The sequence below is a fragment of the Pseudorca crassidens genome, chromosome 1, assembly GCF_039906515.1.
Source record: "Pseudorca crassidens isolate mPseCra1 chromosome 1, mPseCra1.hap1, whole genome shotgun sequence".
NCBI lineage: Eukaryota > Metazoa > Chordata > Mammalia > Artiodactyla > Delphinidae > Pseudorca > Pseudorca crassidens.
The window spans coordinates 78,373,393-78,399,467 of NC_090296.1; the positions used below are offsets into that span (position 1 = coordinate 78,373,393).

The window sequence follows — 26,075 nt, forward strand, 5'->3', positions numbered from 1 at the left end:
CCGTTGCGGAGCACAGGCTCCGGATGCGCAGGCTCAGCGGCCATGGCTCACGGGCCCAGCCGCTCCGCGGCATGTGGGATCTTCCTGGACCGGGGCATGAACCCATGTCCCCTGCATCGGCAGGCGGACTCTCAACCACTGCACCACCAGGGAAGCCGCTGGAAAATTCTTGATGTCCTGAATTTGATTTCCTTCTATTCTAAATTAGCTCAGAGTTTTTTTCTTTCTCTTTTTAAAGTCAAGGATGACTGTTGAGCTTTATCATGATTGTTTTCTGTGTCATTCTGTATCGTTTTGAGATTTTGAGATATGATGGATTTCCTCCTTTAGTGTATTAGTGTGTTAGATATCACAGATAAATTTTCAGATGATATATAATTCTTGCATTCTTAGAATAAACCCTGCTTAGTTACCTGGTTTATTTTCACAAGTTGGTTAATTAGATTTGCTAATTTTAGGTTTACTTTTTAGTCTATCCTCTTATTGATTTTAATTTAATTGTATTCTAGAAAGTGAACATGGTCTGTATAATAGTATTACTTTGAAATTTTTTGAGAAATTTTCTCTGTGAATCATCAGTTTTTGCAAATATATCATGTGTCTGAAAAGGGGATGTGTTGTTTTTGTTGGGTTCTGGGATATAGATAGTCAAGGTTGTTACTTGTGTCAGTCACTATGTTTTTATTTGCTTGATCTACAATTTCTAATAGAGGGGTATTATCTCCTACCACTTAACTTATTTTGTCAGTTTTTGCTTTATGTACTTCAAGGCTAAGATGTTAGTTGCATTCAAGATCATGATCATACCCAACACCTCCGTTAAGCAATAAAACATTAGAAATACATTTGCAGCCTCCTGTGTGCCTTCTACCTTCCCCTTATGTGAAACTGTTTATTAATCCCATGTACTTCTTTATACTTAGGTATAAAATCCCTAAATAATGTATAATACAATTATGTGTTTTAAAAGTCTAAAAGTGGCATCCAACTGTGTGTATTTTTTGGCAACTTTTTCTCTCAAAATTCTATTTGCTAGATTAATCTGTGTTGGTATGTATAGCTCCAGGTCATTCATTTTAATGTCTGCATAGTATTACTTTGAGTGTATATATCACTCAGTATTTGTTTATCGGTACTGCTGTGATGGAAATTTATTTCTATCTTTCACTACTATAAATGGTGCTTCCTCAAGTGTTCTTTTAAACATTTGTGTTCATGGTAAACACTCCATTTGGGTTAAATTTTGGAGTAGAATTTCTGGTTTTATTTATGTGTAACTTTCAGTTTAGTAGATGTTGTCAAAATGAATTTTCAAGTGATTGTATCAGTTAGTACTTCCATCAGCAGTGTGGAATTCTCATTCTTGTTCCTCACCAGTAGTTAGTATTAGCAGACTTTTTAATATTTTCAAGTTTGTTAGGTGTGAAATGGCATCCCATTGTAGTTTTAATTTGCATTGTCCTGAGAACAGGTGAGATTGTGTGTCTGTTTATATGTTTATAAAAAGTCATTTGAGGGCTTCCCTGGTGGCGCAGTGGTTGAGAGTCCGCCTGCCGATGCAGGGGACGCGGGTTCGTGCGCCGGTCCGGGAAGATCCCACATGCCGCGGTGCGGCTGGGCCCGTGAGCCATGGCCGCTGAGCCTGCGCGTCCGGAGCCTGTGCTCCGCAACAGGAGAGGCCACAACAGTGAGAGGTGCGCGTACCGCAAAAAAAAAAAAAAAAAAGTCATTTGGAGTTCTTCTTCCATGAATGTACTATCCATTTGCCCATTTTTCTATTCGTTGCTTTTCTCATTTCTTTCTAGTACTTGTTTATCCTGGATGCTAATCTTTTGTACTTCCTGTGTTTTGCAAATGTCTTCTCCATGTGCTGGCTTATCACTTTCTAGGGGCATCTTTTAACATACATAGTTTTGGTAATTTTAGTGAAACTGAATTTAAAACATGTTTTCCTTTTTTTAAAAAAAAGTCCTGCTTAAGAAATCCTTTTGAATTTCAATGTCATAAAGATACTCTGTTCTTCCAAAGTTTTTTCTGTCATGCTTTTCACATTTCGATTTTTAATCCACTGGAATTGATTCTTATGTACGGTTTGAAATATAAATATTTTTCTTAAGTTTGGATTTAGAAATAGTCTATCCTTCCCTCACAAATTTCAGTACACCTTCAGTTCTCACAATTAGTTTCCATGTGTGCATGTCTCTATTTACAGACTTTCTTTTCTGTACTGTTTTATGGTCTACCTTTTTATCTGTTAATCAGGGCCAGAGTTTCTTAATTGCAATTCTTTCTTATTATCCTATTTTTGTTTCATACTGCATTTTTAATTATTTAGTATTATCTTTTATTCACAAATTCTTGACTGTGCCAGGGTTTATCCAGCTCTTAAACTTTTCAATAACTATATCTTACATTTCTGTTATTTCTAAATTTGTAGTTACCTATTGTTACTTCTTTTTATATATATTTTTCTTACTATGCTATTATTGCTTATAGTGGTTGGTTGTTATTCTTTCATCTTGGTAAGAATTCTAAACATTCCTAAAATATTTTAAATGTTTAACATTTAAAATTTGTATAATTTTCTCTTCCAATTGTTGATCTTGTTGCCTGTCTTGATATTTAGGGTTTCTTCATATGTGTTGGAAGTTTCGTTTGAAGGCTCATGGTATACAGGTTGCTTTTCTAAAAGAAAGTTTTCCCTTCCCCCTTACGCTTGTCTGTTTTACACGTGACTCACCTGGTCCTTACAAGACTCCCGGACCAGAAGTTGGTCCAACAGTGGTATTTTGGGGTTCCCATCCCAAGGTGGTGATAGGGACTTGAAGCTCTAGTCACTGGGGACAGGGATGGACAGGGCTTAGAGTCTGGTCTCAATCCCTGCCTATAGCCTCCTGTTTAAGCCCCCAGGCAGCAGTTCACAGCAACTACTTCTAGGTTCCGTTTACCATCCAGAAACCCCACCTCGTCCCTTTTTGTAAGCCGAAAGCCTAGGCTAGAGCTGTTTTCCTGCCCCACAGAGGGCCCTGTTAGCCCTGCTGCTCTGCAGTCACCTAACTCCAGGCCATCCTGCCCGCCTCTGGAACTGGGGCTCAGCAGGCCCAGAACTTCAGGCCCGGAGCACCACTTTGCTGCTCTAGTCTATTTCTTGTTTCTCCAAGATGTTATCCTGTTTTAGTACTCACCTGTGACTCTTAACTTTCTTGCTTTTTACTTTCGATGTCATTGCTATGCAGGTTAAGGAGGAAACTAAAAAATGTGAACCTGTAACAACTGAAGTCTCTCGGGTCACGACTTTTTTGGAAACCTGGTTGGAAATGCCCCTTACTTGTTCTAATTTTTCTCATATAGCCACCATATCCATACTAGTCCATCTTTCATAGCAAAGAAAAAATGTTCATTTCACAGCTTTGGCCCATCCTCCTCCTCCCTGCCCCCCCCCCCCAAATCTTTAAGGCATTACTGTGCCACTTGGTAGCAAGTTTCAAGTTTCAATATGAACTATAATGACTGCCACCTAGTGGCAGGCATTGGGTACTTTCAGTTGCAGCCTAAATTTTATACTGACAGGTTGTGTGCCTCTGTAGACTTGTTTTGTAGCTTTCAAAACTACATAGATAGATTTAAAATGGATAACCAACAAGGACCTACTGTATAACACAGGGAACTCTGCTCAGTGTTATGTGGCAGCCTGGATGGGAGGGGAGTTTGGGGGAGAATGGATACATGCATACTTTGCTGTGCACCCGAAGCTGCCCCAACATTGTTAATTGGCTATACTCCAATATAAAATAAAAAGTTAAAAAAAAGAATGTATATATGTGTAACTGAATAAAAAAATAATTAAAAAATAAAACTACAAAGATAGAAAGGGGGAAATAAAGTTTAGTGAGCTTGTATTCCTGGAGTTCAAAATGGCTTAGTATCTCCATTTTAACAGAACAGAAAATAAGGGGAAGAGAAGAGAACAAAGTGAAAAGGCAAGTTATCCAAACATTGGCAGCTAGAATTTGATTGAATGACTGGTTTTCCCCATGGCGAGCTGTCCATTAAATGGTGCCAGGTCCTGAATACCTACCTTGGGAACCCAGGTAAATGTCAAAGAAACGTAGGCATAAATTCGCTGACCTTTGTACATATTTTACATCATCACCCAAAGACAAAGAGACTCAAATTGTTGTTCTGAGCTCATTTTATGTGTATTAAAGGATATAAATGTGTTGTGTTTTTCCCCCTCCATTGGTCTTCTTCCCCAAGCCCTGTTCTCTCTATATTGGTTGGTGAGACTCCATTCCAGTTATTTAAAGCTTCCAACATGGTATGAGCCTCTAAATAGTAAACTTGGCTGGAAGCAACATATGTGTTTATCAGCTATTGCTGCAATAATGCTGTGTGACAAACCGTGCTAAGATCCAGTAGTTTTCAATAATAGGCATTTATTTGCATGGGTATAAAGGTCCAATGTGGTTCAGCTAAGCTAGACTGGGCTCTTTAAGGCTGTGCATAGACTGGGCTTGGCTGCCGACTCTGGCGAGGGTTTAGGTCTGCACAGCTCTCTCTCTGGGACCCAGGCTGAGTCAGTAGTAGCTGCCTAGGGTATGTCCTTCTCTTGTGAAATAGCAGGAGTGCAGGAAGCAAGCCAGACTGTGTGCAAGCAAATGTAAATGCTCCTTACGTCGTGTCAGTTCACATGCTGCTCGCCAAAGCCAAAAGCCATAGGAAGTATTCTATCACATCCCAAGCAGAAAGGGGAGGTGGAAGGGGATGAATATTTGCGAATGGTGCCCTAGTTTTCCACACCTACATATAAAATAATTGAATGAAATCGGATGAAGTCGTTTAAGAAAATAAAGTCTTAATGCACGGATACCGAAGTTATAAGTGCCAAAAGCTTCGTAGACATGCCAAAGACGTACGCCTTGAGAAGCTTTTTAAGGCTAGAAGTGCGTGCCATTTACTTTCTCATACCCAGTGCTTAGTTCAGTGCCGGGCTTATAGAGATACTAAACACACGGATGAAAGAGCTACCAAGCAAACTGGTGGCCTTGAAGAATTGGGATTTTCTCCCATCTTTTAATATTGGCATTTTTATATTTCTGCCTGAAAACATCCTAAATGTTCTTGAACAAGGAGAGATATTGAAATATGATCATTCCTAAGTTCATGGGATTTCTCCCTTCTAGTGTCAAATCTTGTATTCTTCTGATACGGGAACTAGTCATCTCCCTTGTATACGTATATAGAACAACGTAGTACGTAGATCCATTGATTTACGTAACTTCTACATGGCCTCATCCTTTTGGAAGAGGCAGGATGGACCTTCTGCCGAAAATTTGATTCAGATGCCAAAATTGACTCTCCTCCGTCTCTCTCTCTCTCACTGTCTCACTCTCACTCTTACACACACACACACATACACACACACACACACACACACACACACACACGGAAGGTTTATCACTAGCATAATGAGACTTCAGAGGAGAGCAGGGCAGGCCTCTCAAGCTGGCTGGAAAATGCCTTGAGAGAGGAAGGGTAGGAGAGTGGCGCGGGCTTTCATGGTGTTCATGGGGCAGAGACGGGTTAGGACGGGGCTGAGGATCCTGCTCGTGGGCAGTGGCTTGTGTGTTCGCATTTCTTGCTAGTGTCAAAGGCTTTCTAATCAGATTGCCCAGATGTGGGGCACAGGGGAAAAGGTAGAGGTGACGCTTAAGAAGCTGTCAGCAGTCAAAGATCAGAAAATGAAGTTAGACTCCTTATTAAACGCTTCCCAGCACGTGTGTGATTGTTGAAGGCCCGCTGATAGAAGGTGCTGTATTGACATTGTACTGTGCGGACCGGCTGACAGCTGCTGACTTTGATTTCACCCCACTTTGTTCTCTTGGTTTCTGCTGTTTCTGATGGGTACCAAGACAGCCATCCCTTTTCCAGATGGTACAGTTACTGTGGAGTGTGTCGTTGATGGGCATCTAGTGAGGAAACTGATGTGGGGAAGCTACTGTGCACCCAGACCAGGCCGCATACTTTGCTTATTAAATATGAGAGCTCAAATTCGACTTTATTCTTAGATATTGGAGCAGATGGTCTGTGATGACTTTGCCTTCCATGACCAGCGCCGTTTTCGTTAATGTTAGAGATGGTTGGAGGAAGTTCCTGCATTCATTCATGGATGAGTTTGTTTGCGTGTTTATTCATCTGTCAGTAACTGGCATGTTTTCCGAAAGGTCATTTATTATGTACTAGTGTTACTGACCAGGGTTCTTGGCCTCCTTTATCAATAGAAATTGATCAGAGGCCAGATGAGAAATTCAGGCAAGACTTTATTGGGACTTGTGCTGCAGCATGAGGGAGGGAAAACAAGTAACAGATTCCCTTGCTCCCTGAGGGAGGATGAGCTTGGCCCTCAAATGGGGTGAGAGTAGGGGTGGATTGGTGGGTCAGGCTGGAGGAGTGGCCTTGGTGGTCTACCCACCCTTGGTGGTGCTGTGTGCAGGGTGCATGCGCAATGCCCCGCTTTTGCTCCCGACTCCTTAGAAGTGGCCACTGGGTTTTTGGTCATTTGGTATCTTGTTCACAATTTGCCCCAACTGTGCATGTATGCAGTTATTTTTAGTCACTTATAGTTTCTTTGTATTCTGTTGCTTGAGGAGACGTTTGTCCAGGTGCAAGCACTGCAGCAAAGGGTCCCAGATCTCAGCCTGTCTCACCAGCTCCTTAATTTGGGGCATATACTTATACTACTTTTATTATTTTTTAATTTCTTCTTTAAACCAATTGATTTTTTTGCTTTGTTTTATTTATTTTTTATTTATTTATTTTTTGTGGTACGTGGGCCTCTCACTGTTGGGGCCTCTCCCGTTGCGGAGCACAGGCTCCGGAAGCGCTGGCTCAGTGGCCATGGCTCATGGGCCCAGCCGCTCCGCGGCATGTGGGATCCTCCCGGACCGGGGCACGAACCCGTGTCCCCTGCATCGGCAGGCGGACTCTCAACCACTGCGCCACCAGGGAAGCCCTGCTTTTTTTTTTACTTAAATAAAATTAACCTTATCTTAAAGCAGTGATTCTCAAACTCTAGCGTGCCTCATCACTTGGAGGGCTTGTTAAAGCATCTTCCAAGTTTCTTAATGAGTAGATCTGGGGTGGGCCTAAGAATTAGCATTTCTAAGAAGTTCCAGGTGATGCTGCTGCTGCTGGTCCAGGGACTAAGCTCTGTCTTATAACAGTGTCTTATCAACACTGTCTTATAGCAGTAATCCTCATGATAGCTTGGGTTTTATGTGCTAGTTTGATTTTTTTCTAATGCACATAAAATAAATATTCAGCTGTTAAAGTCCAGCTGTCTATTACCAAAAAGAAATGAGCTCACTCGTGTGCATGCAACACTTTGGAAACACTGAGTAGTCTCCAAACATAATTCAGAGGAAGCGTCCTTTAAAACTGAAGGTACGTACTTGAACGTGTTTCTGAACAATATAAGGCAGTGGGTGAAGCCGACGTGAGGCACACACAGTGCACACATTAGAGTCCGTGGGCAGGAATAGAGCCGCGGTTTTCATTTCGGGGGGAAATCAGAAATTCTCTGATTCCCCAGCTGTGTGCATAATCCAGTTTTGCCAGCGTCATGTGTGTATGGTAGGGAGGGTCTGGGATACATAGGATGTGTGTGTAAAGAGAGAGTCTAAATGAAAACCAGATTTAACCACAAACTGGTGACTACAGGCCTGGAAGTCTCCATGGAGAAGATGGACAAATCATAGTCACATAACTTGCTGGAACCATCCATCATGACTCACACTGTTCGTGTTGACCCCAGACTTATCAAACCTCCCTGTGATTAAAAATACCCCGTGCCCCTTTTAAAGAGTTAGGGAAAAATTTCCCAAGTTTACAAGTGATTCTAGTAATTGGATAAAGCCAACAACCTTTAAAGTTCTTAGGCATTTTGAGTTTTGTTTATACCTGATGATGCTTACCCAACCATGAGAACAACAGTAACTCACAAATAAAACAAGCAAACAAAAACTCTGTGGAGGCAATAGCACAGGTTCTTTGGGCTTGAATGACATCATTGGTACTGACTAGCATGTGGTTTGGGGGGAAGTTGTTCAACCTGTGCACCTCAGTCTCCCCATCTGTAAAATGGGCCTTGATATAAGATCCACCTTGTGTGATGTGAGGATGGCATGAGTTAACCTCTGTAAAGTGCTTAGAACAGTTGCTGGGAAACAGCACCCAGTAATGTTATCTATACCCTTATGTAAATAAGAGAAGCTCATTCAGTCAGGGATAAACTGCAGAGGTGGTTCCCACATGCCCCCATGTTAGACAGATCATCTTTAACTTTGCTCTTAGTGAGGTGGAGAACACAACGCTGTAATGGTATCTGGCAGAAAGGACATTTTGTTGTTGTGAGCTGATCAAAAACAAAGGTTTGTACAATAAAAAGGGTCACTACCAATTAGATCAAGTACTTGACTAGAAAGAACTATATTTTTATGGAGGGAAGTTCTTACTTATTTTCCTCAGATGTTGAATCCTGTCAGTCAGGATCCCTTTTCCTTTTTCTGTCTTTCCATATTATATAGTATTTTCTTAAAAGACATTCTTCAGACTTCTTTTTTGTGGGCTAGATTATCTGAATCCATTTGTTAGTTTCCACTGGGGCTAATGAGGCTTCAAAGAAGTCTGCCATTTTCAAGCCCTGATAGTCCAAATCTCTGTTCCTCCTTTTCACACATTCATAGAATCCCCAACTTACTGAATTTCAGGGTTGAGTTCTCTCTCTCTCTCTTTTTTTTGGCTGTGCAACATGATATGCGGTATCTTAGTTCCCTGACCGGGGATTGAACCTGTGGCCCCTACCATGGAAGCACGGAGTCCTAACCACTGGACCGCGAGGGAATTCCCAAGTTCTCTCTTTTTTTTTTTTTTTTTTTTTGCGGTACACGGGCCTCTCACTGTTGTGGCCTCTCCTGTTGCGGAGCACAGGCTCCGGACGCGCAGGCTCAGCGGCCATGGCTCACGGGCCCAGCCGCTTCACGGCATGTGGGATCTTCCCGGACCGGGGCGTGAACCCGTGTCGCCTAGCATCGGCAGGCGGACTCTCAACCACTGCGCCACCAGGGAAGCCCACCAAGTTCTCTTTTTAAGAAACAAAAACATCCTTCATGTTGAGTGGAGACCTCTGCCTCCCCATCATCACCCCCAAGAGACAGGGAGGATTTGCCTTGGTCCACTCCAAGGCATTTGCAAACCCAAAAAATGTGGAGGGAGGGGATGGCCACGAACAAGACACAATTGAAAACTACCAACCAACTATGATTCATTATTCTGTAACCTTTATATTCTCTTACCATTCTCTTATGAACCCTCAAAGTGAGCATTCCACTAGTGAGGGCCTTAACTTCCTCCTTCTGCGTGCTGCCCAGAGATTGTATTTTGTCATCCTTGTCAGGAACGGGGGTGTGTTTTCTTGCCACCTGTCGCACTGGGACTGTTGGCACAAATACTTGTTTGAGGAGGAGATGAATCAAGATTTCCTGGGTGTTAGCTTTGCAGTGATCTTCATCAGTCTGTTGATTAGTCATAACTATATCTGTCACACCCTTACAGGTACAGTTTACACAAAATGAATCATTTCCAAATATATTCTATGTGATTTCTGTTTAGGATGTAGACGTTATTCCCAAGGGGCATCAGTTTTGCAGGAAGGTTGGTTTAGCTAAGCTTCCTTTGCTTACTTTGTAGAGACTTGGAATTGATTAAGGTTTAGATATTGATCATCATATAGGTTAGGACTCAATATGTATACCGGACGCACACTTACTAAATTGTTTTATTCTTATTTGATCCACCTAGAGACTCTCTTATGCCTATATGATATTCTTTATATGATATATGAGAAAATTATTATAACCAGAGTGACCTTTTTTCTTATATTTTTATGTTAGGTATACATAAAGAAAACGGTATAGAAGGCGTAGAGGTTAAAGAATAGTTTTTCACTGAACATGCTTGTTCCATCATAGCCCAACTCAACTCCTCCTCTCCTGGATGCCACCATTATCCCGACTTTTGTTAATATGATTTGCTTTCCTTGTATAGTTTTTTCATTTGTGTACTTAGGACTAGGATTGTTGGGTAAGGAGGTATGAATATCTTCAATTTTATCAGAAAATGTCAAACATTTTCCATAGTGATTGTACCGGTTTGCGCTCCTGCCACAAGGGTGTGAGAGTTTCCATTGTTCCACATCTTCACCAGCAGTCAGTTTTGTCCAGCTCGATCCCTGATTACTATTGGGAATGAGCACCGTTCAATTCATCTGTTACTTGTATGTCCTCTTTTTAGAGTGTCTATTGACATTTTGGTCCATTTTTCATTTTCCATAGTTTTTTAGGAACTATTTTCATATATTTATACTAGATCTTTATTTGTTCCAAGTATATTCTCCCACTCCGTGGCTCGTCTTTTCTCTCTCTTTATGGCATATTTTGATGAAAAGAAGTTCTTAATTTTAATACAGTCAAGTTTATTAGTTTTTTTTCCTTTATATGTGATGCTTTTTTGAATCTTAAATTCCTCCCTGCCCTGAAGCTATAAACATATTATGCTATGTTATCTTATAAAGTACTTACAGTTCCATTGTTTACAGTTTAGCTCATTACATGGTATAAAGTTGGGATCCAGTTTTCATGTGAATATCCACTTTTCCCAGCCAATAGTTATTGAAAAGACTACTCTTACTCTAAAGAAAGATCTTTTGTGCTGCTTCTGTCATATCTAGTGACCATAAATTTATGTTATATTTCTGGGCTCTCTAGTCTATTTGTCTGTCTCTTATTCCTCTTTCAGTACCACACCACCTTAATTAGGTTGTGATGTGGAAAGGTAATTCTTGTTAGATGGTAAGGCAAGTTGTCTTACTTTGATATTTACTTGGAGTTTCTTGGCCCTTACTGGCTTTTTGCACGTTTGTGCTTCAATAAGCGTTTTAGAATGAGCTCCTTAAGTTTGAACAAAACAAAACCCCTTAGAAATGTTGAATGGGATTGCATTGAATCTGTAGATCAATTTGGAAAAATAAACATCTTTACAATATTGAGTCTTATCAAAAACATGGCTTGCTCACTTTCTGTGTCTTTCTCGGTAATACAGTGTTTCTATTTTCTCATATGAAATCTTACATATCTTTGGTAAGGTTCGTAGTACTTTATGCTCTTAGAGGTACTGTGTCAAGTGTTCTTTGTTAAACGGTTGCTAATATCAGGATTGTTGTATACTGATTTAATATCCAGCAACTCTACTAAACTCACATATTAATTCTAACATTTTATGTGCAGAATCTTTTGGAATTTTCTAAATACACAATCATAGTGAATAATGGCTTTATTTTTTCCTTTATTATATATAAAAATATGTGTGTATGCACATGTGTTTCTTTTTTTTCTTGTCTTACTGCATCTGCTAGTGCCCTTAGGAAAACAATGAATAGAAGTGATAGTAACAGGTATTCTTGTGTTATGCTGAATCTCTTAGGGAAAACATTGAAAAGTTAAATACTTGTAATATTTAAAAATTAACATACTATAGAGTTAACTTTTGTCTTTTTGGTATGAAAATTCTGATTCTGAGTTTTAACCTGATGTATAGATTCATGTAACCACCACCATAATCAGGACGGAGAATAGTTACATCACCTTCAGAATTCCTTTGTATGCTGCCCCTTTGTAGTCAAACCTTCCCCCCATCTCTAACTTCTGGCCACTGCTTTTCTGATCTGTTCTTCATCCCTATGGTTTTGCCTTTTCCAGAATGTTATATAAATGAAATTAAACAATAGGTAACCTTCTGAGACTGACTTCCTTCACTCTGCATAATGCCTTTGATATTCGTCTTTGTCGATGTATCAGTAGTTCATTCCTTATTATTGCTGAGGAGTATTGCATTCTATGGATATACCACAGTTTATTTATACATTCACCCATTGAATCATGCATGATTTTAGCTCTGCAACTTATTCAGCTTCCTTGGATAAGCTGCTTCTCTATGCACCAGTTTATTCATCTGTAATGGGGATAATGTACCTACATCATAGGGTTATTGTGGGGACAAAATGAGTTAATACATATGAAATACTTAGATAAGGCCTGATACATAGTAAGTGCTCAGTAAATGCAATCCATCATTATTGTCCCCAATATCAGTAAAGATTTTGAGGTAGAAAACTTGACAAGTTCAAGGAATAGCAAGAAAGCCAATGTGCCTGGCATGTAGTGAGAGGGGAAGGTGGCATGTAGAAGGTGTGCAGGTGTAAGGTCATGAAAGGCCTTATGGACTGCCGCAGGGAGTTTTTTGTTCTTTGTTTTTTTGCGGTACGTGGGCCTCTCACTGTTGTGGCCTCTCCCGTTGTGGAGCCCAGGCTCTGGACGCGCAGGCTCAGCGGCCATGGCTCACGGGCCCAGCCGCTCCGCGGCATGTGGGATCTTCCCGGACCGGGGCACGAACCCCTGTCCCCTGCATTGGCAGGCGGACCCTCAATCACTGCGCCACCAGGGAAGCCCTGCAGGGAGTTTTGATTTTACTCCAAGTGGAAAGCCAGGAATGAGACATGATCCAATTCATGCCTTTAATAGATCGCTCAGGCTTCGGTGAGGAGATGAGTTAATGGTGGTGGTGGGAATGAAAGCATATTACCGCGGTGGTCCAGGGAAAAGATGGTGGTGGTTTGGACCCTAGTGGTGGTTGTGGGGTTGGTGAGAAGTGCTTTGATTGAAGGTAGGGTTTGGATGTAGAACCCACAGAACTTGCTGAGGGGTCGTAGTTCAGTGGAACACATCTCCCATCTGAGTCGTGGTGTGGTTAGTCACAGTTATCAACAGCAACACTCCTCTCTCTCACAGCTTTCCCAGAGATTTTCCTCATCCACTTTTTAAAAATATTTTTTATTGGAATATAGTTGATTTACAGTGTTGTGTTTCTGCTGTACGGCAAACTGAATCAGTTATACATATATCCACTCTTTTGTAGATTCTTTTCCCATATAGGCCATTACAGAGTACTGAGACAAGTTCTCTGTGCTAGACAGTGGGTTCTCATTCGTTATCTATTTTATATATAGTGTGTGTGTCATCGGCTTTTGAATTGAAACCTAAACTTCCATGCCTGAATTTCTGGAATCCATCTGAAGAAATAGCATGCCTTTTCGTACATTTTTAAATGACATCTAAATGACTTCTTTCTTACTCATAATCACAGCCCCAAACACATTTGCGTTTAAAAAAAAGAGTAAAGCGACTTATGCCACAGCAAGTTTTTCTTCTAGCGTTTTGCTCTGTGGTTCTCTGCAGCCTGTAGAGTGCTGTGACTGACCCCACATTCTTAGTTGTCCCGCTGGAAATAAAGTCGTCCCGGGTGCTTCATGCTTTGCCAGCGGGATGGTAGTTTGAGTGGTTGGCAGGAGTTCCTGTGTACACTTAGGACTTATTGTTGGAATAAACATTATTAGACTCAGACGAAAATTGGACCAGAAATTTATTTTTGTCCTCCTTTCAACCTCAACTCACCCTAGAGTCTCTCATCCACGTGACAAATGGTCTTGACTTTCTGAAGTGGTCTAAAGATTAAAATCAGCCCTGGGTACTTGCTTATTCAAATGGAGATTTCTTTTTTTTCTGGGGGGGGAAACAGTTAAAAATAGAGTTCTGTGATCTCACATAGAGACGTTTTCTTTTATTTCCTGTGTGTCTGCTCTTAACATGACTGTATTTGTTCTTTGTGGGGCTTTAACTCCTCAAAGACAAACACCGGACCCGGTCTTTATCTGGAACACTTATTATACCTTTTTTTTTTTTTTTTTTAACCCTATCCGATCTGCTTAATTTGGGACGTCTCATAATTCAGGATTTGCTAAATCGGAGTAAATCTCCCTTCTATTCTGAGCTTCTTGCTCTGGTTTGTCCCCGTTTTCATCATCTCTTATCAGGTTAATGTCCAACTGTGGTATTTATTTACTCAGTTGACTTGTAGGAGGACCTCTGGAATCTTGGAAATATTCACTTGAATTTTGTGCCTAATTTTGTGCTTCTTTGTAATTGGCTTCTCTTGTGATTACAGAATACCAAGCTGCTATTCTACACCTGAAGAGGGAGCACAAAGAAGAAATTGAAAACCTGCAGGTATATCTCTTTGATCCTCCTGAACTGGTTATCTGAGACTGATACTTGGTTTTCTCATGTGCTGAAGTAAAGACTCTGCTTTTGTTGACATATTTACCTAGACAGCATCTGCACCTTGCACCTGCCACCGGGCCTTGAGTTTATCCTGGAGATGAAAGCCTTGAACTCCATTTTTAATAGAATTCAATTCCTATTTAAAAAAAAAAAAATACCACAAATGCATTTGGGAAAAGGATTTGATTGGAGACAATGATGGTTTTATTTGGAAAGCAGGCAAGAAGATAAGAGTATTTAGGCTTTTACTGTTTAGAAGAAGGCTTTGAAAAATTGTTTCCTGCGCACAGTGCGAATTATTTTGTTGGGCATCCTCCCAGCCATGTGTTCGTATCTGTCTGTCGCTTAGCATATGTCTGTAATGTGATGTCAAGCAGATTAAAGCACTTAAGGAAGTGGCCCTAGTAGGAGGAACAGTTGTGCTGGGCCAGCCATTCCGTATCCCCAGGGAGTGCTTGGAAGTTGCTGACTTGATCTCCTTTGTGAAGCCCAGAAAGTCTGAAGCATCCTTTCCTTTGTCCCCACTCATTATCATTCCCTATGTTTGGTATTTGCTTGCTGTGCCTGTAACAGGAAGTTTCAGAGTCTCAATTTCACATAACTCAATATTGAATCAGGCACTGATTCTAGTTTACTGATGGCTGGGGTTGACCCCATATCTCAGGAGAGAATATTAGCGAAATTCAAATCAAACTTGGTAGTATGTGTAGTGCCTAACTCATTACATGCTAAGTCAGTGAGTGTGTGGATCAAATATTCTTCTTTCCATTAAGTGATAATATCCTTTTTAAAATAACTGTGATGGTGTACTGGACTGTATATGAAGTCACTGCAGGTAGCAAAAAGATCATTAAATAAGTCATATGGGGTATGAATACAGGCCACCCCTCTCCAGCTTGGTTTAAGTAGTTTGGAGGAGAGAATGAGTCCATTTCACAAAGAAACAAAAAAGTGGAAAAGTACCTCTGACTCCTAGGGGACAAAGAGAGGGGGAGGCCCTTATCTCCTTTGTTGCCAAAGGTTCTACAGAGACCTTTTTTCCTTTGTTCTGCTGTGCAAAAGATTCTCAGCTGTCTCAGAGAAGCTGAAGTAGGGATTAATTTAAGAGGCAGATTGCTAAAGAGGGTGGTACAGAAGTGACTCCGTGAGAAGTTTTTTTAACAGCTCAGCTATAAGAGTTAACAGTACCTTCCTCAAGTTGTAGACCAGCCCTGGGAGGACTTTGACAGCTAAATAATATTCACAGGAACCACAGGTACTTACAATCTCCGGGTTCTTCCTTTGTGCTGGGCATCTTTCTAGGCACATTCTGTGCATTATTTCATGTCTTTTCATCTCCACAAAAGTCCCATGATCTCACATCTCAAACTAGGAGAAGGTTGGAGAAGGGGAAGAGAAGAGTAAATGGAAGGGGAAGAGGTATATTGGGATCATGATCTCCACTTAAAATAAAGGTTAGACCAAGATATGATTGACAGTAGTAAACGTTAAAAAATGTTCCTAATTATACCCTCAGTTTTAAGTATCTCTGAAATAATTATGTTCTTGTAGTGCTGTTAGTAAACTAAAAAAAAAAAAAAAGTCCCATATTGATGATTTATACCAACTTGCTGAAACCCTGTGGCAATGGCACGCTCTTGCCATCAGCATACAGATGGGGCAGTGTACCCCATCTGTACGCTGAACTGTAGTCGGGAACTAGTCCAGCAGTCTGACAGCTCTCGATAGGAAACTGGCAACTCTTATTCCTCATCTGACCTAGAGAAGTGTCTTGTTGGCAAACAGAGAATTTTAAAGATTCAATTAGGAATAGTTTCAAATATGGAGAGATTTCTAGTAAGGGGCAGACGTCACTTCGAGGAGGACACGTGTTCTCTAGTTTGCCACTGTCCCCATTGTGGGCCGTTTTCCCTGCCTGGCTCCTGTATGCTGTCATGAACCCCTGTTCTCTGGGAGACGTAGAAAATAACTAAGTGGGTAGCAACACCAACCAGTCAGAACAGACACATATTTGTAAAACAACAACCCAGCCTGGCTGTACTCTTGGGGTACTTGCTGAATAATACCATCTCCACCTGTTTTAGTCCACAAAGTCACATCTCCTGTCACAGGACTGGTTAAAGACAATTGGTGAGCAGCTGTTTCCTTACTCATTTCTTTATATGGATTTCCACTTGCAGCCTTCATTGCCTGTTAGATTTTCTTTCTCCACTTAACAGGTCACGGAGAAGTCAGACGTGTTTCAGGACTTCTTCAAAATGCCTTTCTAGAATAAGAAAGATTCCATGCTTAAAGGATACAAGAAAAGTGATCCATTCTATCGCCATATACAAGATTTGATATGTATGACATTTAGTTTTTTGAGACTGTTTTCATAGACTTTAAAGAAGCAGCATGGTTCAACAGAGAACCTAAACTCAGTTTGCTATTCTGTTTTAGACGATAGATTTGTAGGGAAGTCATTTAATTGTTCAATTCCCCCACCAGGAAAATGGAATCCTTATCACTTTAAGTGATTTGATTGGAAGTTGAAACTTTCAGCCCAGAGTCCCAAGGCTTGTAAGTGGGGAGTCTGGAGTTGTAATCTCATGCATGCTCTGTAGCCCACATTTGTGGAAGGCTGTGCTCTAGAAAGGGCTTGGTTCTGAGACCAGCTTTTCAAAACGTGTAGCACCTTAGATACATAGTCTCCCTGTAGTTCAAAAGCAAAAAATTATTGATGACTTGAATGAATCCATTTCCAAATTCCATCAATTTATATATACCTTCAACTCAAAGCACTTGGCTGACTTTTCTACTGAAAGCTCCAGCAGGAGAGTGGTGGCAGGTCAGACATTTTCCATGGCTTGACTATTTCATGTCATTTATGATTATAACCAGCAAAATTCTTAAATCTTGCCCAATATGCCCTTTATTTAGCAACCTCTGCCGTAGAGAGTATATGATCACTTCATAATATTCAGTATCCTCTAGTTCAGCTTTCAGTTTTGAGTAATTCTGTGTTACTGATTTTATTTTTGAAAAAGTGGCACCTTACATTTACAGATACTTATTTGAGAAATTTTTGCTTGTGGGAGCCATTGCATAACAAGTTCATGGCCATTGGGTAGAAACATAGTTCACACCTGCCCTTTTAAGGCATGTGATAAAACTAATTCTACCACGGTATAAATGAAGAGTTTTTCCTTCAGGATTGTCTAGGAGCAAGGTTTGACAGTCACCATCACAGCTCTTGTGGAAAATCTTTCTTTACATAGTTGGTCTTTGTCTTATCGTAGTCAGAGAACCAGGTGTGATACTATTTTATGCGTGACGAGAGTATGAAAGAACTCAGGTTTTCGAGTCAGGATTCAGTTCAACTCCTTGCACGATGACATTAGGAAATTAATCAACGTCTCTGGGACTTCTCTCAGTTTCAGCATTTGTGCAATAATAATCATATTGATGCACAAATAACAAATGTTGGCAAGGATGTGGAGAAAATGGAACCCTCCTACACTGTCGGTGGGAATATAAGTTGGTGCAGCCACTGTGGAAAACAGTATGGAGGTTTCTCAAAAAACTAAAAACAGAACTGCCATATGACCCAGCAGTTCCACTCCTGGGTGTATATCTGAAAAAAACAAAAACACTAATTCAAAAAGACATGCACCCCACTGTACATAGCAGCATTGTTTACAATTACCAAGGTATGGAAGCAACCTAACTGTCCATCAACAGATGAATGGATAAAGATGATGTGATATATATATATATACACACACACACACACATATATGTACATACAGTGGAATACTACTCAGCCATAGAAAAGAATGAAATTTGGCCATTTGCAACAACATGGATGGACTTAGAGGGTGTTATGCTAAGTGAAATAAGTCAGAGAAAGACAATTACTGTATGGTATCATTAATATGTGGAATCTAAAAAAATAAGACAAGCTAGTGAATCTAACAAAATAGACTCACAGATATAGAGAACAAACTAGTGGTTACTAGTGGGGAAAGGGAAGCGGGGAGGGGCAAGATAGGGGTAAGGGATTAAGAGGTACACACTATTATGTATAAAATAAATAAGCTAGTGGGAAGCAGCCACATAACACAGGGAGATCAACTCAGTGCTTTGTGACCACCTAGAGGGATGGGATAGGGAGGGTGGGAGGGAGACGCAAGAGGGAGGAGATATGGGGATATGTGCATATGTGTAGCTGATTCACTTTGTTATAAAGCAGGAATTAACACACCATTGTAAAGCAATTATACTCCAATAAAGATGTTTAAAAAAAACACAACAGATGCTCACTACACTGTAGAATGTAGTACTGATATTTAAGATAGATTAAACATTATTGAGTAAAAAAAAATTAAGTTGCCTATTAGTGGTATGATTCCTATCATAAAAATTGTGTGTGTGTGCCTGTGTGGGCTCATAAATAGTGATTTGAAAATTTTATTTCCCATAATGTTTACAGTGGTTGCCAGGTTAGGATTTTTTTCTTTGTTAATTAGGCAGTTCTGAATTCCTTGAATTTTCAACATGCATATGTACTAGTTTTATGATTTAAAAAACTCAATAAAGCAATATAATCTATATAAATAATTCAATTTTATATACTAAAATATAAATAAATAAGCTACAAGGGTATATAGTACAGCACAGGGAATATAACCAATATTTTACAATAACTGTAAATGGAGTATAACCTTTACAAATTGTGAATCACTGTGTTGTACATCTGTAACTTATAAAATATTATATATCAACTATAGCTCAATTAAAAAAATAATTTAAAAAATTATGATAATTTGATGATGCCTGCCTTCTAGGATTGTTCAATATGACGTATACCCGGTTACCAACACATGCTCAGTAAATACTATTTCTCATTCCTTTTGCCCTGCACAGGTCTCCTTATAATTAGGCAGCTTGAGTTTAGAGTGGTCCTCAGGCTCGTTTGGTTGAGGACTTCCCTGGGACTTTGACTTATTCTTTGAGGGTGACTTTTCCATGATCTTCCAGCTGTTCTTCGGCATCTGTGCTCTATCTATATCAGGGGGTCTAAACCGGGCTTTCCCAAAGCTCATTCTACTGAACGGTGAGCCTCTGAAATGCTCCTTGACAAAAGTATTTCATGGTCAAATAAATTTGAAAAGTATCTTGTTCCCCTGTTAGAGCTTTACCATGAATAGAGAAGAATGGAGGGAGGGAGGGAAGGAGGACTGTGTAGCTTGTTTCTCACATAATTCTTTTTTTCCTCCAAGTAACTGATGTTTCTGAACTGCTCTATGTTGATTCGTATAATCTTAATGTACAAGGCTCATCTGAGTTCAAGTGAAATCCTTTGAGTGGTCTCATCACCTTTTCATGCTATCAAGGTCCTGCTTATTAATCTGATTGTAGGCACCTGGGGGCAGCAGTTTTCTTTCTGTCTTTGAAAGAACCCAGCAAAGTGCTTGGCACATAGATGATACATAGATATTTCTTTGAAATATCTAACAACCTATGATTCAAAAACATTAGCTCCTAAATGTAATCAGATCCTCACTGTGTGCCGACCTTTTGTTCTATGCATCTGGTGTTTGTATCATAAAGAGTAAATGTAGAAATATAAGCAAAGTAATAGATTTGTCCCCATTTTATACATGACAAAGCCTGAGGCTCCCAGAGACCATGAATTGTCAGAAGTCCTAGACTAGTAAGTGGAGGAACCTGAATTTGAATCCACCTAGATCTGACTTTGAAGCCGATGCTCTTTCTATTAATCAACGCAACATTAACGGAAAGAATGTTAGATCTAGAAACAGAAGGTCTGGAGTGAGGTCTTACTTTGGGGACGAAGAACAATGTGAACTTCGGGCAATTTTTTGGACTCAGTTTCCTAATTTATAAAATGAGGGACGGACCAGGCCATATACTAATGGTACCTTTGAATTTTTATTATTGGCCCAAGCATACTTGTTTAAGAATTTCAATTTGTCCACCACAGTGTCCTTTCAGCCTTAGGGTTATGTAACTCAGAGTCTCCAAAGCCCTGTTATTTACACAAAGCCCCCGTTTTCCTTTTAGCTTCTTCCAGAGGTTCCCCTTTCTAACCCGGGGCGGGGAGCTCTTCTCAGCTCTGCTTGCTTCTGTGGGACACTGTTCCGGTGTTCAGTGACACTCTGCCCTCAAGCTCCCAGTGCTGATTAGGATGCCTGAGTCAGGGAGGGGATGCAGCTTCTCAGAATGGTAAATGCAGCTTCGATAGGAGGGCCGGTTCTTCTTTCTGACGGGAGAAAAGCATGAGGGACGGGTAGGACTTCTTTGACTCTTGACTTCTTCAATTTTGAAAGTCGAAAAAAAACAGTGCGTGCCCCACATCTGGCTTTTGAGGAGCTTGGATAATTTAAGAATATTGTTTTTGACCAGCCCTTTCAGCAGTTTGGAAGTAAGTGCCGTGGAAATGACACATTGTTTTATCTGTTATTGACTAATGTTCTTTGGGTTGTGGGACAGAAGAAAAAGAACTAGCCAGCAGTCACATTTCCTTTACGGGAACCTTTTCTATTTACCCCATTCATCACAGGCACAGTCCTTCACTAAGGGGAAACTTGACTGAGCAATGGCCTCTGGCAGGCCCCTGCTCATTGTGCAACACCGGCACATTTCTAATCTGGTAACTCCTACTGTGAAATGATCCAGGGATGGGCGCCAAACTAGAAATTAACTTGCATTCTACCTCGCGGTCCCCCAGAGAACCAAATGGTATGTTGGCCTCCACTAAGAGGAACTTGTAGACTTCCTTTTCTCTCTCCAACCCACCCCACTGGTCCATTTCTAATAGTAAACACACTGCTGTTGAAACAAAATTGAGTACCAACTCGAGCCGATACAGCTAAATTTACAAAGACACGTACATCCTGAGCCTTTCCCATCTGTTATGTTCTTTGTTATCAACACAACACATTTAAATGTATTAATTTATGGAGAATACTTGGAGGGAAGGGGAGTAATTTGTAGATTGATAAACAAAACTTTTGCAAATATGAAATATGATGATTTCATTAAACCATTATGGTATTCCCCTAAGTGCCGATATTTCATTACCGAGATGCCAGGAAAGAAGACAAAGTGTTGGGAAATATTATTTTAATTTATTGTTTCATTGTGTATATACAGTACAGTGTTAGGAGTTTAGTAGATTTGCTGGTTTCCTGGTGTTGAGATGCCTCTTGGGCCCCTGGCTACCTAGAAGCTTGCAGATATATTTGGAGTTGAACTTTGATGGAAAACACAAAGCAGTTAATTCCCTAGCTGACTTAGCCCAGGAGCCCTTTGTCTCAGCCTTCAAGATGCTGTCTTGCCCCATATAATTCCATTATTTTTTTCAAGCTGCATTTGCTGATAGAGGGAAACTGGTTGTAGAATGAAGAGTGTGTGCTTTACTTTCATTTGTATCATTGAGGCTGATGCCGGCTTTGTTGACCTCCTTCAGAGGCCATGGGCTCCAAACATCCCCACTGAGTCTTCTTTTTTTTTAATTGAAGTATAGTTGATTTACCATGTTGTGCCAATCTCTGCTGTACAGCAAAGTGACTCAGTTTTACACATACACATGCACACACACACACATTCTTTTTTTTAATATTCTTTTTCATTATGGTTTATCCCAGGAGATTGAATATAGTTCCCTGTGCTATACAGTAAGACCTTGTTGTTTATCCGTTCTAAATGTAATATTTAGTTTGCAACCCCAAATTCCCAGTCCATCCCTCTCCCACCCGCCTCCCCCTTGGCAAGCACAAGCCTGATCTCTATGTTTGTGAGTTGAGTCTGTTTCTGTTTTGTAGATAGGTTCATATGTGCCGTATTTTAGATTCCACATATAAGTGATATCAAGTGGTATTTGTCTTTTTCTGACTTACTTCACTTAGTGTGATAATTTCTAGTTGCATCCATGTTGTTGCAGATGGCATTTTGTTCTTTTTCATGGCTGAGTAGTATTCCATTGTATATATGTACCACATCTTCTTTATCCATTCATCTGATGATGGGCATTTAGGTTGTTTCCATGTTTGGGCTGTTGTGAATAGTGCTGCTGTAAAAACCCCACCGAGTCTTAAACTCTGAACTTGAGTCACTCATGTGGGCCCAGATAGTTATTCTTTTTTCAATAGTTTTTTTGTTTTGTTTTGTTTTGTTTTGTTTTGTTTGTGGTACGCGGGCCTCTCACTGCTGTGGCCTCTCCCGTTGCGGAGCCCAGGCTCTGGACACGCAGGCCCAGCGGTCACGGCTCACGGGCCCAGCCGCTCCACGGCATGTGGGATCTTCCCGGACCGGGGCACGAATCCGTGTCCTCTGCATTGGCAGACGGACTCTCAACCACTGCGCCCCCAGGGAAGCCCTTTCAATAGTTTTTGACTTTAGGGGACAGGCTGATGTTGGACCAGTGACTTTTTGAATGTTGGCCTTTGCTTTTTAAAAAATGTTTTTAAATGGAAGTATAGTTGATTTACAATGTTGTGTTAGTTTCTGGTATCGGCTTTTGCTTTTTTGACTCTTCATGAGAAACGAGGAAGTGAATGAAGTACGTTGAGCCTGTGGGGAGTGCTTCCTTCTCTCCACACTTGCCCTGCCTTGCTGCATAATGCTGTGTGTTTTGTACAGTCATGTGCCATTGGGTGAGTAATAGGTTTTTTTTTACCCATAAAGTAAGAGTATAGGACTAGGTAGTCTACATTTCCTTCTGAAGTTCAGTTATTTGTGGCCTGGGAAGAGTGGGCCCGTGTGTCCGCCTCAACTCATCCCGGAAGTCTTTGAGGTCCCCTGGTCCCACATTACCTGCAGCAGTGCTGGACAATGAGTCATAATATGATGAATAGTTGCTGAACAGTATGACTGGACGTTGCTAGAAATTTCGTCGTGACTCAGGGTGTTTCAGTAGAAAGCTGTTTTAGAGATAGCATTAGGAGAGCCAAAGAGTTCTTAACTCTATGGCGCCGTCAAACACAATCCAGAGGAGTGAGTTTGCTCATGTTAAGGTCATTTAAAAAGTCACCCCTGAATCAATTTAAATGAGCACGTGTACTCGTAATTTGCCGCAACTCTTCCCCACGTTCCCTGTTGTCTTGCTGATGTGGATTGCCAGGCCCTGTAGACATCCACGCTGGTGACCCCCGGTATAGAGCTTGGAGAGGCTAAGTAAGAAAGTCCTCATCCTCTTTCCTCCATGGTTTCAAGCGTACCAAGCAAACATCCTTGGAGCTTTTAGACCTTTGTGAGGTTTTTACATTTCTTTTCTCTTCCTTTTTCCTTCCTTCCTTATTCCCTTTCTTTCTTCCTCCTGTCCTTCCCTGAAAGGGCTATTGATGGAATAGAGAGGGCAGCTGTGTTGGAAGGGTGAGCAAGAGACAGCTCTTCGTGCAAACACTTGGGTATGGTTGGTGTTCTGCTACATTTTTTTGTGTGTGTGTGTGTGTGCAGTATGCGGGCCTCTCACTGTTGTGGCCTCTCCCGTTGCGGATCACAGGCTCCGGACGCACAGGCTCAGCGGCCATGGCTCACGGGCCCAGCCGCTCCGCGGCATGTGGGATCTTCCCGGACCGGGGCATGAACCCGTGTCCCCTGCATCGGCAGGCGGACTCTCAACCACTGCGCCACCAGGGCAGCCCTCTACTACATTTTTAGGAAGCAATAGGGAGAAGTTTTGTTTGATTTTCAGAGTTTAAATGCTGAGTACCCTTTGCTTTCTGACTAAATTGGAGATGGTTATGACCATAATTGTTGAATATGAAGTACAAACGGCCAGGCACTCTACTTGGTGCTTTATACACGTAATTTCGAAACAAGTGAGGCTCAGAAGTTAAGTGCTGTCCCGCGTGTTCATAGCTGGCTGGCGGAATGGCAAGATCTCTTAACCAGGTCTGTCTGGTTTCTAAGTCTGCTCTGTTTTCACTGTCCACTTGTCAACTGATTTGACGTACTTTCTCTAGTATGATGGTTTTCTAACTTTTCAGTTTCCCTCTTCCCCTCATCCTGTGGCAAAGACTTCTGCAGATCATCCCTTATTTTTATCCTGTACAAGCTCTTTCTATGGTAAAAAAAAACAAAAAAATGGAGACATTTATGTGATGTTTATAAAGAAAGAAAAAAGAGCAACAGAGACCTCTTATTTCGCTGGGTTCAGAAATGACGAGCTGTTCTTCCTACCTAAGTAGAGAAGAAAAGAGCACCTAGAACTGCATTTCTCGTAGCTGGTCCTGAGCCCAGCTCTAGGAAGAGCCTCTAGTATTTGTCACCATAATCTTGATATTTGTCTATATTCATCTTAGAGATTTGAAACCTGAATCTCAGAGGAATCAATTTCTGAGACCATAAATTAAGTAAGAAAATACAGTGGCAAAACTTCTCTGCATCTTGCCTGCTACTCACTTCGTTGATTTCTGCAATTTGAATATAGTTCCTCAGCTGTTCTCAAACCTATCTTCCCCAGCAGAGCTCCAGCATTACTGACTCCTTAAGCAAATGGGTGATGTGCCTCTTCCCTGTGCTCTCACCTATTTGTAGGATGTGCCCACATGTGATAAATGGGCACCTGTGCTGCTTCTAACAAGTCCAGCCTCATGTGGGCTTTGGAATCTAGAGTGTGAATTTATGATGTCTTTGTGTGTGTGTGTGCGCGCGCGCGCTTTGATCACTTCACCGCAGCTGCTTCTATTGAAGGAGTGATAATAGCTGATAATTTAGTGAGCACTTACAATGTTCCAGTCTTTCTGTATGAGGATTAAATGAGTTCTTACACCAACCCTGTGAAGCGGCGCTCAACCTCTACACTGAGCCTCTGAACGTTCTTCCACCTTGAAGGTCCTTGCCTAGAGAGGATTTGTACCATGACCTTGGTTCTGGACTGACCCTTGCCTTTGATCTCTCCTTGGGTAGAATATCAGGCCTTAAGAACGATGGACCTTAGCAGCAGAATTTGCTGAAAAATAAACCCACAAAATGAAGTCAGCTAACCATTCATTGGATGAAATGTTAACACAACTCTAGGCAGGACGGCTGAGTAGAAACACAGGTGTGGAATCTTCCTTGGGTTGAATCCTATCTCCATTACCAACTAGATGCGTGGTCTTAAATGATCTAAACCTTTCGGAGTTTCAGTTTCTCATCTGAAACTGTGGTCATGGTGACATTGTAACTTGGTTGATATGTTGCTGATTGCAGCTGTTGTGATAGCTAAGTGTGGGACCGGAGGTACAGTGGCAGTGGTAGATGACGGAAAATAACTACTTATTTGTTCTGAGGAGCAGCACGTTCAGTTCACTTTAAGCCAGTGGCTGTTGATGTGTATTCTTTGGCAGTAACGTTTACTCAATATAAACCATGCACCTGTATATATATAAAAAAATAAATTCTGTGATTAATGTTATACCTAATGTTCCAAAGAGCATTGCTTTTAATATTTTTGTGATATAAGTGTGATGCTCTCGTTTCCATTACTGCCTGTTAAAGGAAATATTGCTGCTGCTATGATTTTATGAAAGAAATATCGGAATATGTGAAAGCACCCCAAGAGTTAGGGCCCCCCAAGTCTCTGCTATAAGGTATTGCGTTTCAAAATTGTTCTTGCTCTAAAGATAAACTCCTTAAAATACAATTATATATATATATAACTCTGCTTTTTTTTTTTGCTGTATGCGGGCCTCTCACTGTTGTGGCCTCTCCCGTTGCGGAGCACAGACTCCAGACGTGCAGGCTCAGCGGTCATAGATCACGAGCCTAGCCGCTCCGCGGCATGTGGGATCTTCCCGGACCGGGGCACGAACCCGTGTCCCCTGCATCGGCAGGCGGACTCTCAACCACTGT

General features: G+C 41.0%; 1 protein-coding gene across 5 annotated transcripts in view; it reads left to right on the top strand.

The window, feature by feature from the left end:
- FMN1 (formin 1) overlaps positions 1-26,075 on the top strand; it is a 444,603-nt gene that overhangs the window by 175,777 nt on the left and 242,751 nt on the right. For all 5 annotated transcript variants that reach the window (XM_067742229.1, XM_067742240.1, XM_067742249.1 and 2 more), the window contains one exon: positions 14,116-14,177. In XM_067742229.1, the coding sequence (XP_067598330.1) occupies positions 14,116-14,177 (62 nt within the window). The remainder of the gene's footprint in view (positions 1-14,115; positions 14,178-26,075) is intronic.